This window comes from Terrapene carolina, unplaced genomic scaffold (assembly GCF_002925995.2).
Source record: "Terrapene carolina triunguis isolate 2854851 unplaced genomic scaffold, T_m_triunguis-2.0 Scaffold231, whole genome shotgun sequence".
Lineage (NCBI taxonomy): Eukaryota > Metazoa > Chordata > Testudines > Emydidae > Terrapene > Terrapene triunguis.
In genome coordinates, this window is record NW_020664582.1 from 19,801,204 (window position 1) to 19,813,254 (window position 12,051).

At 40.8% G+C, this 12,051-nt stretch overlaps 1 protein-coding gene across 1 annotated transcript in view; it reads right to left on the reverse strand.

The window, feature by feature from the left end:
• Positions 1-2,904: 2,904 nt before the first annotated feature.
• RPA1 (replication protein A1) overlaps positions 2,905-12,051 on the reverse strand; it is a 47,742-nt gene continuing 38,595 nt past the window's right edge. The window contains exons 9-13 of the mRNA XM_026656612.1: positions 10,595-10,727; positions 9,092-9,268; positions 7,067-7,174; positions 4,372-4,458; positions 2,905-3,975 (exon numbers count right to left, since the gene is read on the reverse strand). Coding sequence (XP_026512397.1) covers positions 3,865-3,975; positions 4,372-4,458; positions 7,067-7,174; positions 9,092-9,268; positions 10,595-10,727 — 616 coding nt within the window. The 3' untranslated portion in view covers positions 2,905-3,864. The remainder of the gene's footprint in view (positions 3,976-4,371; positions 4,459-7,066; positions 7,175-9,091; positions 9,269-10,594; positions 10,728-12,051) is intronic.

Genomic DNA, 12,051 nt, shown 5'->3' on the forward strand with positions numbered 1-12,051 from the left:
GGTTACGTTAGCTGCATTTTACAAGCACTAGGAATGTTATCGGAGAAAACTGTCATTTTTAATGACAGCACAAGCGCCAATTACCAGAAAGCTGATACACTTGGGAGTGAAAGAATTTTTTTTAAACTGCTTGAAATCTAAAAAAACCTTAGTTATCAGCTTCTGAACTGGATGTAAATAACTTCACCTGGTCTTAAGAAATTTAACCATTTCACATGACACTGGAACAAATTAAAACAATTTTTAAAATGCAGCTTTATTTCCCTGCCAAATTTTACACAGGCTTTGTGACCTAACACTAAGGAGGACATGTAAACCTAAACTTGGAGGCAATATTGTCACAAAGAGAGAAGCAAGGCTGAATGTGTCTCAGAGTATTAGTAGGGTCTGGTTTAACAAGTCAACCAAGCCAGTGACTCTCCCATCACCCTTCAGTCACATGGACAGTGCCACTGAGCCCATGAAACAAGGCAGGTATGCACCCATAAGCAAGATGTCTCTGTTCTTCAGTGGCAAGATGCCGAGCCTTCTTTCCTGTATGATATTAAAGGCTACCTTGGCTTGAACCACGCAAAACTGACCACCACGCTGGTTGAGCCTAAATCAGAACATCTGTTATTTAACTGTGGCTTTTTCACACCAGATCGGCTTTTAAAAGAGCAGAATTGGTTACACTGAGTAACGCTGTACTAATTTCTCTTAAGAATTTACATAACCCAAAGTTCATTTGGGATATAGCTGTTTATAGGAAATGGAAAGCTGTTTGGAGACCTCTGACCTGATAAATTTGAAGAAAAAAAAAAAAATAAAAAAAAATGGACCTATATACTAGCAGAATAGCTTGGTATTAAGAGCTAGTACAACAGGTGTAAAAGCTAAATGCTGAAAATTTTAGTCCCCCAAAGATAAATGAAAATCTTAGATAGCCAGTAAGGGGAACAGTAGCTTTCTAGTTTGTGGCGAGTAGAAAGTAGGATTGAATCATTACCTGAAGAGGAACCTGTATCATTTTCTATAAATAAAACCTGCAAGGCACATTGCCAAGGCAGCACAAGTCAATACAGCTTTTCCATAAATGCTGCCAAACTTCACTTTTAGACAGTATATTAATTATATAATCAATAACTGTGGTTTTCATTAGTGTATTAAATACCTCAATCAATATTTTTACCTTTCAGAAACAGTCCTTCCAAAAAGGGGCGGGGGGAATTTTTGACCAGGCAGTTCAAGAAGTTAGTGCAAACCACCAGAGACTAGGAGGGCTTTAACAGAAAGCACAGAACAATGGAAATAGACAGAAATGAGATGATTACTATTTTTTCAAAAACAACGAGGAGTCCTTGTGGCACCTTAGAGACTAACAAATTTATTTGGGCATAAGCTTTCGTGGGCTAGAACCCACTTCATCAGATGCAGTGGGTTCTAACCCACGAAAGCTTATGCCCAAATAAATTTGTTAGTCTCTAAGGTGCCACAAGGACTCCTCGTTGTTTTTGCTGATACAGACTAACACGGCTACCACTCTGAAACCGGTCACTATTTTTTCAGTCTCTTGCACAATAAAATATGAGGGGAGTTCTAATACTATAAAATAAAGGCAAGAATATTTTTTTCTTAATTATTTAACAGAGATGTCAAAGTGGCTATGACAGAAACATTGATCCATAAGTGAAAGCTATTATGCAGAATAAAATAATTGGCCTTTATTGCTGTTATACTTCCAAAAATATATAAGGTCCAAGGAGCCAGAATCTATTTAGAAGATCCTCTGGGAACACAAACTCTAAAAAAATAAAAAAACACTGACACCTGTTTTTGTGCATCTCCAAAGAGAAATCTAAAGCGAAGCTGTTTTCTCACTGGAACACCCCAGTAAAAATGTGTCCACAATAGCTGTGTGTCTCCTCTTCCCCCAACTTGAGAGCAAGAGAAATAGACTAACGGGCTCACCACACATAGGAACATTTCACGTTAACACCTTGTTTTCAGTGCTCCCAAATTGGGAGGGAGGTGAAGTATAAGAGAGGAGCAGAACTAAAAGACTGGTTAGCAGAGTGGAAAGACAGATTATCACTCCTAACACACAATTTGTCAATCCAGAACAGTATTGAAGACTGTAATTTTCTAGTCAACGCTTTACAAGCAAGGTCAGAGTGAACAAGTACTTCCATAAAAATTCTGAAACATCAGCAAAAAACCAAGTGCGATCTACTCACTACCTTTAGAGTCCAAAAAGGGGAAAAGAGTTCTCCATGCATGTAATGGGCCTGGGAAAATGCCATTCATGACCATCATCAGCAATGGCATTTAGAGCTCCTGAACAGAAAAGGACCCACAAGCTGAAGGACACAAACAGGACATCTCAGGAAGTAAAGAGTGCACCCATCAAGCACACAAGCTACAGTTCTAGAACAAAACTCAGTTTTGCCACCACAAACTGACCGCAATACTGCCTGGATGTTTGGAGCTGCACAGCAAATGCCAAGCTGTGAGCTGCAGCCAGGGAACAATAATTAATGTGATTAGGAGCACACACAGCTAGCATGCGCTGCTGACTGAAAAGCCCAGTAGCATAATTACTGTTTTCTGTACTAGCTCATTGTCTGTACAAATCTCAAAGCCTGGCTAGCTTTAGACTGCTGTGTAAACGTCAATAAAAATCCCAAAAGTGCCAGATCATCAGCATTCGCAGGCACAGAAATGGTAAAAAAAAACCATTGCATTTCCATTGCTGCCAACATCAGGCAGAGAAATCTCCATTCCTCAGTCTAAGCTTAGAGTTTGAAAAAAGGTATTGTCTCCCCCAAGTGAACACTTATTATGAAGCTAATTAATTGCTTTCCAGTAATGAGAAATCTTCAGTTCAAAGAAAGCAGAATTCACAACACAGGAACAAAACAAAGCTTTGTTGTTTATTGTTATTGTTTATTGAAACACAGTTTTAACATAAAGTGCCCCCCCCATTTAAAAACTTGTTTCTGATTAACACTTTTACAAACAAAAACAAAGAAATTAAACACCAGCACAAGAAATATGTATAAGGCAGGAAGCATGTGAAGTGAAAACTAAAGCAATGCTTTGTAGTTGCCTAGATTTCCCTGGGGGGACAGAGAGTCAATGCTTATCAGCCTCTCCCAGAAGAGACAATTTTGATTAATATCAGACCCATCTGACTCAGTCTGATAAACCCTGAAGGAAGGATATTCTTCAGATATGAGAGATGTGTCTTTGATTAATAATTCTACCATATTGCCATTCCAAGCATTAACAACTGCCTGGCACCTGTGGAAAGAGAAAGCCTTTGAATTCTGCAGAAGGAGGACTGACTCGTGCTAATAGGCCCTTTCTCCTTAGTCCACATCAGAAAGCTGTATGACAGTCTCTCCCTCCCTCCTTCTCACCCACTTCAGAACAAGTCAAAAGTGCCAAGGGTATCACCAGTCTCTTCTAGTGTAAAAAAAAAAAAAAAGTCTGTATTTTAGCTTTAAATCTCTGAAGAGAGCAAAGTTACTTTAGCAAAGGCATACAAAATGTCTGAAGAATGAAATCTTAACACAGGTTGCAAGCCTGCAGGAGCAACTAGTATCAGTTTGTCTAGCGATTCCTCTTTAGCTCTGCCATAGTTTAATTGACCAAGATAGTCCACAATACACCAAGGCCTCCTGAGTGCACTTTCTTTTAACTTACCACTGGGATATCTGCACACAGGATTCCATGAAATCACTTACCCACTATAAAGGGCTACCATGCACTGTGTAACTAATGCCAAATTGTCACATGGGGTGGGAAGAAATCAATTTAACTTCAGCTCTTTAGTTATTCTGTGTGGAAGTTCTAGTTTCAGCTCAATCAACACCATCCTTCTTATCCTAGCTGTACTGCGTTTTTTCTGATGTTCATGATCAGCCTCTTGCTGTATTCTTTGTGGTTCACAGGCTTCACATCCATTACTGTGGCCTTAATACGAGATTCATCCTTTGAAAGAGAAAAGTGGTATGTAAGAGAGGGAGAGCTGGGGCCCAGTGCTCCAGACACACGAGTTCTAATCTCCCTTTGCTCAAAGTAGCTTCATGACTCTTGGTGTCAAGTTTACTCAGCATTGTGAAGTTCTGGCTTCCAGAGCTAATAGTTCCAGTGAAAACAAAGTGAAAAGCTAGATTTTGCTGAGTAAGAAGAAAAGCAGCGTCACAGAATGACGCTGATTCTTCTCTCATTTCATGCTGTTTTAGTTAGGATGGCCACTGTTCACCTTTGGAAGCTGCTCTTTCCCCTCCCCCACTCCATAGCATAAAAGAAGAAAGCAGCTTCCTGTCGATCTAGTCTAAATATAGCAAAGCTATATGCCCCCATCCACCTGGTGGGGTTACTCACATTGTAAGTCTCCAGCTTGACTCTGATCCTGAACTCGTATGAGCTGAAGTTGGCATTTTGGAACACTTCCTCAAATGCCTGCTCATTCTGTGAGGAGTACAAAGACAGACGTGAGACAACGACAATTCAAGCATCCAGTTGCACCTTAAAGTCTCAGAAAAGTTCAGCCATTGTAAAGTTTGAGGGAATTTGTTAAAATATAGACTAGCTGGGACAATGGAAGCGTGTGGGCATAGTAAAATCTAGTTGTTTGGAGGACTGTTCTTCCAACAAATTGTTTAGTTTCCGCAGCTGTAGTTTAAATTAAATTTTTAAAACGATGAAGCTTCTAGTCCATACTGAAGACTCTTGATTGGCCATGTGAAACAATGCACAGTTGTCTTGAGTTTGCAGAGAACTAAACTGAGATCATCAACAGCTGTGAAGTCCCCCGTGCTTCTAAACTGGGGTTAATTCTGATGCTTAATTGTAGTAACTGAAATGTCAAGATGGTTAGCCATTTCACTGCCAACAGTCTTATCAGACTTATTCAGCTTCTGTACTTATCTAGTGAAGCTGCATGTATCCTGGCATCCTGACACGTATTCATTTGAAAGGATACCACACAAAAAAAAGGGGGTGTGTTGTGATTTTTTTTTTATATCCATACAATGACTGTCCAAGTTGCACAGAAAAGCACTCAAAAGTCAGGAAAAGTTAAGGTTACACATGCAATGGTAACTATCCGTCATGTGTCTATTATAACAACACAGACTTTTCTTACATGACCACATACCATTTCTCAAGTACAATACACTATCAAACAAGCTGTGGGAGCAGTTTTCCCCCCCCCCCCCAAAGCTTTATATTTTAAAAACTGTACAGACATTTCACTAGATCTCACAGCCCCTGAGTGATACAGGCAAATAAATACTCCTTTAATGTCTCCATTATAGAGTTGGGCTACTGTGTGAAAGTGACTTATCCAAAGTCAAGGAGCAGATAATTGTCAAACCCAGGAGTTGAACCCAGATCTTATGATTCACAGATCAAAGTCAAGCCTATTGCCCCTAAGTGCTGTTCTAGCAAGTTACTATATGTCTCATTTCTTCTATGAAACATACTATTTTGCACCTACATAGCGGTTTCATCTGTCAATCTCAAAAGATATGACAAAGATGGGGGAACAGGAGCAACCTAGTTCTACACACTGCATAATTAAGCACATCCATTCTTAAGTGATTTTTTCCTGAGTGTCACCATTGGCTAGTGGCTAATACACCACTCTCATTACACTAGGGATCTGTTTCCAGCTCTGCCACAAACAGACTGTTACCTTGGACATGTAGGGAAAGCTGCTCCTACAGAAGCACCACCTTTTTACCAGGGCCCCACATTTCCCAGAAAAGTTTTGCAATGGGTCCTGAGCAGGTCTGAGCAAAGGAGTAGACGAAAGTTTACTTACACATACACTTGCAGCATGGCCTTTGCTACACACTTAATCTCTGATCCAATGCCCATTAAAGTCAATGGAAGAACTCCCCTTGACTTCAAGGGCACTGGATCAAGCATTTAGTGAAAAAAGTCAGGCAAATTGTACTGTGAATGCACAGAACACTGTTTTTAAAGGCTCATAAAATTGTCAAATCAAAATCAGTTTAGTCTGGAACAATCAAAGGCATCTCTTCTCCACAAGAGCTCTCTCCATACTATTTCAACTTTCTACCCCAAGCCATTTTCCCTATAGGGCTCTTAAAAAAACAAAAAACAAAAAACCCACCACCCTATAAGTTTTTTGTTTGTTTTGTAATTGGGAAAGTATTTTCCCCAACTTTCCTCTGACTCAGAATTGGCTGAACCATTTTTGTCCAGAATCAGGCAGACACCAATCATGTCTGAAAGATGAGAGTTTCATTAAGTTAGGGATGTAAAATGAAAACTTTACAAACATAACTATGGTCATGACCAGCATCACACCTCAGTGGCGGACAGCCCACAAAACTGAATTCCACTAAGCAGCACCAGTAACATTAGCCTCAGAATTGAGTTGATAGGAGATCACGCTAGTGTGAACAGGAAAATAGGAAGCCATGGGTAAAATCAAATTCCTGCGAAATAGAGCAGGCATCTCTCAGATACTCCTTGTACGCTCATTTCAATAAACAAAGTTCCGATCTGGCAATGAGAGCCACGTGAGTGGAACCCTAGGCCCCTGCAAATCCCTCTTAAATTCAATGCTGTTGTGTGTGCATATGGGGGTCTGTCCATACAGAACTCACTGCAGGATCCAAATCTACACCCTTCAAGGGTCCTTTAGAGTTAGTGAATTGTCACAGAAGTCTAACTACAGGATCAGAAAGGACAAGAGACCTTTTTGAGGGTAGCGCCACTATGCTACAGCTACCACTGGTAGCTTCCAAAACCCCATGTGACAAAACACATGGAAACAGAATCTTGTACACCTCTACCCCAATAGAACACTGTCCTCGGGATCCAAAAAATCTTACCACATTATAGGTGAAACCGCGTTATATCGAACTTGCTTTGATCCGCCGGAGCGTGCAGCCCTGCCCTCGTGGAGCACTGCTTTACCGCGTTATATCCGAATTCGTGTTATATCGGGTCACGTTATATCGGGGTAGAGGTGTATAATCTAGACATTTACTTTTTTTTTTTTTTTTTTTTTTTAAATAAAGGAACAAGCTAGTTGACTCACCTTTTCTTTCAGTTCTCCCAGGAAAGCAGCATTTTGCCCAAGAATGACCTCTGCTGACTCCTGAAAACAAGTCACCCACTGATTCTCCTGACAGTCTGCAATGTTCACCTAAAAAGAATCCACAGCCATTTAATCTAATCGCCTCCCACGCAAGAAAACTCAAGAACAAAGTTTTATTTTACAGCTGGGGAGAGCTTTAAAATTTAAGTGTGACTGTTGCAGCCTCAAGTTCCCTGCCTTTTGTAACTATTTGTACTCATTGGTGGATGAAGTGCAACCATCTTTTTCATGGCAGTACAGACTGTCTAGCAACATGCTTCAACCGGAGTCAAAAGGAGAGGCCAACAAGCTGGTAATTAAAACATATGGGGGAAATGGCTGTATGCTGCCATCACCCTGAAGTACTAGTGTAAGTGACAGCAGAACACAGACCATTAGCCTCAGTGCAACACAGCAATGAATGAAGTTAGCTGCAAGCAGCACTACCCCTTTTTTTCATGCCAGTGAACAGGAGCAGCAGCTGCATGCAGATTGATAACCACCACACTACACTCAGGGTACGTCTACACTTACCTCCGGGTCCGACGGCAGACAATCGATATTCTGGGATCGATCCCGGAAGTGCTCGCCGTCGACGCCGGTACTCCAGCTCGGCGAGAGGAGTACGCGGCATCAACGGGGGAGCCTTCCTGCAGCGTCTGGACCCGCGGTAAGTTCGGACTAAGGTACTTCGAATTCAGCTACGTTATTAACGTAGCTGAATTTGCGTACCTTAGTCCGAAGTGGGGGGGTAGTGTGGACCAGGCCTCAGGCAGGAAGGGTTGCTGTGCAGAAGCCTGGTGTACAGATCCCATTTGGAAACTGGGACTTGACGCACAGGCTATGACAAACTTCAAAGATTTTGTTTGTTTTAAGTGTCAGATGCATAGTTCTTTCAACAGAACAGCAGGGATCTCCACTAACTCAGATGCCAACATACGCGTAGGAATGGACATGGCTGGAACTTTATCTTAGCCTGCAATCTCTATCACCACAATCATTTTAAGAAACCAATTTGTGTCCTAATTTAATTGTAATGTCTCCATCTCAAACCAAATTGTATCCAGGTATTTCAGCAAAACAGCATGTAAAATCACACTACTTTGAGACTCCCACAATACTGAACAACAATGTGGTACAAGTTAAAGACCAAGCAAAATCCTTAAGTGAATTCCCTGGCTTCTGTGAAAAACAGGAGACTCAAGTGGTGTGAAATTCATGAGCACACCTCCCACATCCCCCCTACACACCACAGTAGAAATACTAATTCATAGGGTAGTTTGTACATTTTTAGATTTTCTAATAAGATGAGTATTTCTGTTTGGAGGCACTGTTTCATTTAGTCTTTGTATTACCCAAAGTGAAATTGCAGCAATAGATCCCCTCCCAAGCAGACCCCCCAGCACAGCACTTCTAAAGGCAGGCACAACCCACTATTTTCCAAGCATTTTATAAATGTAAAGGCTGAAAAGAATCTCAATGTGAGTGGTGCAAGCAGGTGTCACAATAACAATTCTCAGACACACTATCCTGAAGCAGGTTCCATTAATGCATGAGACGCAGAACATTACCTACAAAAGAATGAACTAAATATAGGTATCAGCTGTAAAAGTGCAATTACTGCTCTCCAGAATTGCCATTTCACATTAGTTTATCTTCATAACTGAAGAGATGTGGGCCATCTAAGTTTTGCACTGCATGCCACACCTGCAAACCAGAATCAACTGGGTTAGCCTGAAACTTTATGGAATAAAGAAAAGCTTTTAATTGAAGCACAAGGAAACAAACTGCTAATCAGATCAATGAAACACTCCTAACCTGCTTGGTTAAAGCACATAAGCTGCTTAATGCTCATTTATCCACAGGACCCATGCGCTCTGGACCCATGTTCTGCTGCCCCATTCTCTTAGACAAAGGGATATAATTATGTTTATACTAGGCATGTGGTCAATGAGCAACACTATTTCACCTAATCCTTTTACTTACCGAGAGTATCATGCGATACTTGAAGTTGGGGAACTCGCGATCGCATTTCTCACAGCGATACAGTCCATTTTGTTGGTCTATCACTTTCTTATTGCAGTCCTGAGAGGGACATGCCTGGTACATGCAGTTCTCTTTGCGCAGGAATACCACTGTGCCCACGCAGCTAAAATAATCTGCCTGAGAGAATGAGAGAGCAACATTACCCACAAAACACTGTGATTTTTTTCTGAATCTGAGTTCTAAACTAATTGGAAAACATGAAAGACCATAGCTGGATTTTTATGACTAATAGACCTCACATTTATGGGTCACTGGGACTTGCAACTCAAATCTGCTGCTGCCACTGCTTTTGGGTTCCATTAAGTTAAATGAAGTCCCTAAATCTTCACTGAACCATGTTCACAATCCTTAGTTTATTAGAATGAGCACATTTGCTTTCCCGTTGTCTCTAGTCAAGACTAGAGAGTTATGTTCTGTTGTTCATTCACAACAACAAAATTTCATACTTTCCCCATTCTTCTTTAGAGAGTGAAATTACAAAAGGCAGAGGATCTATATACAACAGAGTGTGCTGCAAACTAACATTCAGTAAAACCACATCCTGCAGAATAAAAGAACACAGGAACTGCCATGCCAATGGTTCATCTAGTCTAGTCTGTCTGACAGTGGCCAGCACCAGATGCTTCAGAGGAAGACATAAAAAACTCCATAATGGGCAATTATGGAATAACCTACCTATATGAAAAGTCTCTTCCTACCCTTTAGATGCTGGTAGGTTTATGCCATGAAGCTTTAGCATTTAAATTTCAAAACCAAAAGGCAGTATGACCTCATGAACAGAGCACTGAACTGTGTCTCAGACGTGGGTTCTAACCCCAAAAAGAACTAGATAAATTCATGGAGGATAGGTCCATCAATGGTGATTAGCCAGGATGGGCAGGGATGGTGTCCCTAGCCTCTGTTACCAGAAGCTGGGAATGGGCGACATGGGATGGATCACTTGATGATTACTTGTTCTGTTCATTCCCTCTGGGGCACCTGGCATTGGCCACTGTCAGAAGACAGGATACTGGGCTAGATGGACTATTGGCCTGACCCAGTATGGCCGTCATTATGTTCTTATGTAATTCTTCCACTAACCTGCTGTGTGACCTTGGGGAAGTCACTTCACCTCTTTATACCTGTTTCTCCTCCCACAATTAGTCTTGTCAATTTAGATTGAAAGCTATTTGGTCATAGAGTGTCTGTCTGTTTTAAAAAAAAAAAAAAGAGCCCAGAACTCTGTTGGGGGCTCTAGCTGCTATTATAATATGAAAAATAAATAAGTGATACCATGAACTTCAGGATCTGATTAACCTCCATTCAAACTCAGTAAGATCAAAAGTTCTAACCGTTTCCACAGGTATCCCTCAAAAACGGGTAACTTCAAACACCACGCCTGCGTAAAACCTAACTTATTTTCTATGCAGCATACATAGTTTGCATTTAATAGCCCTATTTTACCTTATCTCCTTGTCCCAAATTTTCAGATTTAGCTTCATGCAAAGTTTTCCAGTTGGTATTTCCCCCAATTGTTGGTCCACCTCTCAGATCAGAGATTGAGGTACATTCCAAAAGCTGCCCTTCAGAGTCAAACCTGAAAGCACAAAGATTCTTCCATTTTTGGAATGCAAATCAGCTAGATTTACCCAAAATCTTATATTTAGTTTTACATACTTAATGCAAGAGGGATTTTATCAGCAACTTCCACAGGAAACAATTACTGTACCATGTGCATATTACACTAAAATAGCATTTCAGGATAAATTAATACTGTTTTAATTAACATAGTATTTTATAATCTCAAAGGTGGACAAATTCTGGTTTACATGTCCATAGCTTTGATGCCAGCTAGTGGCCAAACCAGGAACTGCATGCATTTTAGAAGCAGCCAGATAATATTTGCATAATTAGAATTAAATTACATGCTGCCATTATCTTTCCTGCAGCTTTGAAAGAAAAGCAAACAGTGTTTAATAGATCATATTTCTTGAATTAAAATAAGCAAATACGTCTGTTAGTGAAGCTGGTGCTACAAGTCCTGCTCAGGTGATGATGTGATTTCAATGTAGTGGCAAATTTATTTCATCAGAAAGCTCATTTCAGTTGTGTCAAACCTCCCAGAGACCAGTGTCCACAAAAGGGTAGCCTCTAGCATCAATATAGACATGACCGTTAATTGAATTACGGCACATTTGATTTGGGTAGCAGAAGCTCTCTCAAAAACCCACTAGTTATCTATCCATCAAAGAAATAACAGAAGTCCACCGGAGCAGTAATGACCATTATAGGTAAGACTGCACAAGCTTTTGATTCTAATCCCATTTTCAGCCACTCACTTTGAAGCAGAAGTTTCTCATAGTCAGTCTTTGCACAAAAGGGATTTTCTTCTGGAAATTTTGAGCAATAACAGTTCAACTATTTTTGAGAAGAATGGAACACCACTTAACTATCGTAATAAATTCTTGCAACATTTTTCTGCACAGCTCTACAGCCCAAATGGTTAGGGAGTGAAAGTTGAAACCTGGCACGAAGACAGACCTCACTGAGAAGTGCTTTTGAGTGTTCTGATGAAAACTGGTTTGGATTTGACCAAGTTATAACCTGCTGAAAAAAACGGTTACCTACCTTTTGTAACTGTTGTCTTTCGAGATGTGTTGCTTATGTCCAGTCCATTCCATTCTAGGTGTGCATGCACGCCCCCACATGTGCGGTCGGAGAAGATTTTTGTCTTAGTGGTATCTGTAGGGTCGGCAGTGGCACTCCCTTCAGTGTTGTGCTCATGCACCGGTATATCAGGCGCCACCAACCCTATGCCCTCTTGGTTCCTTCTTGCAGGCAACTCCAACAGAGGGGCAGGAAGACAGGTAATGGAATGGACATGAGCAACACATCTCGAAGAACAACCGTTGCAAAAGATA